Source organism: Phytophthora parasitica (genome assembly GCF_000247585.1).
Source record: "Phytophthora parasitica INRA-310 unplaced genomic scaffold supercont2.45, whole genome shotgun sequence".
NCBI classification, from domain to species: Eukaryota; Oomycota; class Peronosporomycetes; order Peronosporales; family Peronosporaceae; genus Phytophthora; species Phytophthora nicotianae.
Window position 1 is genome coordinate 247961 of NW_008649031.1, and position 1825 is coordinate 249785.

General features: G+C 41.6%; 2 protein-coding genes across 2 annotated transcripts; both read right to left on the reverse strand.

Moving 5' to 3' along the window:
- Positions 1–575: 575 nt before the first annotated feature.
- Positions 576–758, reverse strand: PPTG_23641 (hypothetical protein; the record flags this gene model as incomplete). Its single annotated transcript, XM_008912255.1, has 2 exons — positions 576–674; positions 735–758. The coding sequence occupies 2 exons, from the start codon at positions 756–758 to the stop codon at positions 576–578; spliced, it is 123 nt and encodes a 40-aa protein (XP_008910503.1).
- A 404-nt stretch (positions 759–1162) lies between these two features.
- PPTG_23642 (hypothetical protein) lies at positions 1163–1755 on the reverse strand (the record flags this gene model as incomplete). Its single annotated transcript, XM_008912256.1, has 3 exons — positions 1163–1242; positions 1290–1315; positions 1712–1755. The coding sequence occupies 3 exons, from the start codon at positions 1753–1755 to the stop codon at positions 1163–1165; spliced, it is 150 nt and encodes a 49-aa protein (XP_008910504.1).
- Positions 1756–1825: the final 70 nt, after the last annotated feature.

Consider the following 1825-nt stretch of genomic DNA (forward strand, 5'->3'; position numbering starts at 1 on the left):
CAATGTGCTTGATCCAGTATACTAACACGGCGTCTGAGTGGTCAAATAGCATCAAAGCAAATGACTTAGCGAGATGGATCACTGCTTCAACTTTAACAAAAGCTGTAAAACTTGAGTTTTGCAATCTCTGCATGCTTATAGTGCGTGTACGTGTTCGTCGGCTGACTTCGTAGCAACTAAGTTCAAGGATAATGCCAACAATGAGATTTCTTCAATAACACACACCGCTTTACCGTGATCGTTGCGACTTCAGTCCGGAAAAAATCTTCGTCTTAACCTGTGCATATTGTGCTGATGAAGGTGCCTGCAACATTCTGAAGCAGAATTTCTGAATGGATGACGCATGGAGTTAAGTCTGCAATACTACTACTGATAGAAGGAGATATTTTGACATCATACTGGTCTCTGAACGCAAGCGACTTCAGCACAAAAAATATGATCGTGACAATGAACAGAGTTGCCTTCATTTGATAAACTGGTTTGGTGGACATGACGATGACAAATTTATTGGAAACCAAGTCAGCGCAAATGATTTTCTACGTTATCGCCTACCAAGTTCAGCACGCACTAGTATTCTAATTGGCACTGCGGTCATGCTCAATTGAGAGTTTGGGCTCTCTCGGCCCTTTGTCGTCAGACTTATCTCCGAGACGCGGAATCATCGCAAGCTGCATCTTGTTCATCACAAAAACAAAAAGCAATGGCGTTGAGTGCCATCACCCCAGCGACCGTACAGTACCTGTACTCGAAGTGTTCATCGTTCAGATTCGCAGGGATATACTTGCCAAACAGCAGAACAAGATGGAGACATTTCAAGCTTAGTTCCATATTTCTATCCCACAGCTGGTTTGCCACTGATAAAATGATTCGCTTGAATACTGAATACGTAGCGATACTTCACGCGAATTCCCGTCACGATATAAAGCTACTGATTACTGATTTTAACATCCCTGGATTAACCGAAAATGGAATCATGCATTATTACAATCGCGCTATTGCTAGTGGAAAAGGTCAAATGCTCTTCATCGGTAGTGTAAAGGGACAGATACGCTATAACTTTGATCAATCGATTAATATTGGAGAAAAAATTAGTTGTCTCATATAGCAACAAGCATGAGTTCATTTGTGAAAATTGACCAAACCTGTCTAGTCCAGGATGGGCTTAATAGCCGATGGGTGTATACTTTCCCTGGGTCTGCTTGTAATTTCCAGGATGTAGGAGCATCGATTCAATCGATCTCTCTATATAACTCTGAATTCAACGTTGATTCGATTCAGTTCGCCAATACCAGCTTTCAAATCGAAGTCCCAGCAGCTGCAACAACAAGCGTTATTAGTGACAATCTCGCTGATGGTTCAAGCTTTTGAGTTCAGCAAGGTTCTTATCAGCTTGGAACTGGTAGAGATCCGAGGTCTTGGAGATGATGCGTGGATCGAGAACTAACATGCTTATAATAGACGAGTTATAATGCTTTTGAACTCAGAATCGGAAATTAGCTTATTCGAGTACATATCCACGCAAACCACCTTCAGCTGTTTCAAGATCGAGGGGTTATCATTACCTAACATTAGCTCTCCCTTGATCTTATTATACTACATGCGAAGAGATTCGAGCGGATCTTCTAACTTCTCCGAGAAGTTATATTGTAGATGTGTGATTGACAGGACTTCCTTAAATAACTTCTTATCGTCTATCGATAGGTTATCGTACTTTTCTTGACTCAATTCGTTGTTGAATACAAGATCCTTGATCATGCTTTGTAGAGAGTCGCTGATCTCTCGCATCGGACCACATTTTCGTCGATTTGGCTGGCAGATGGTCAGT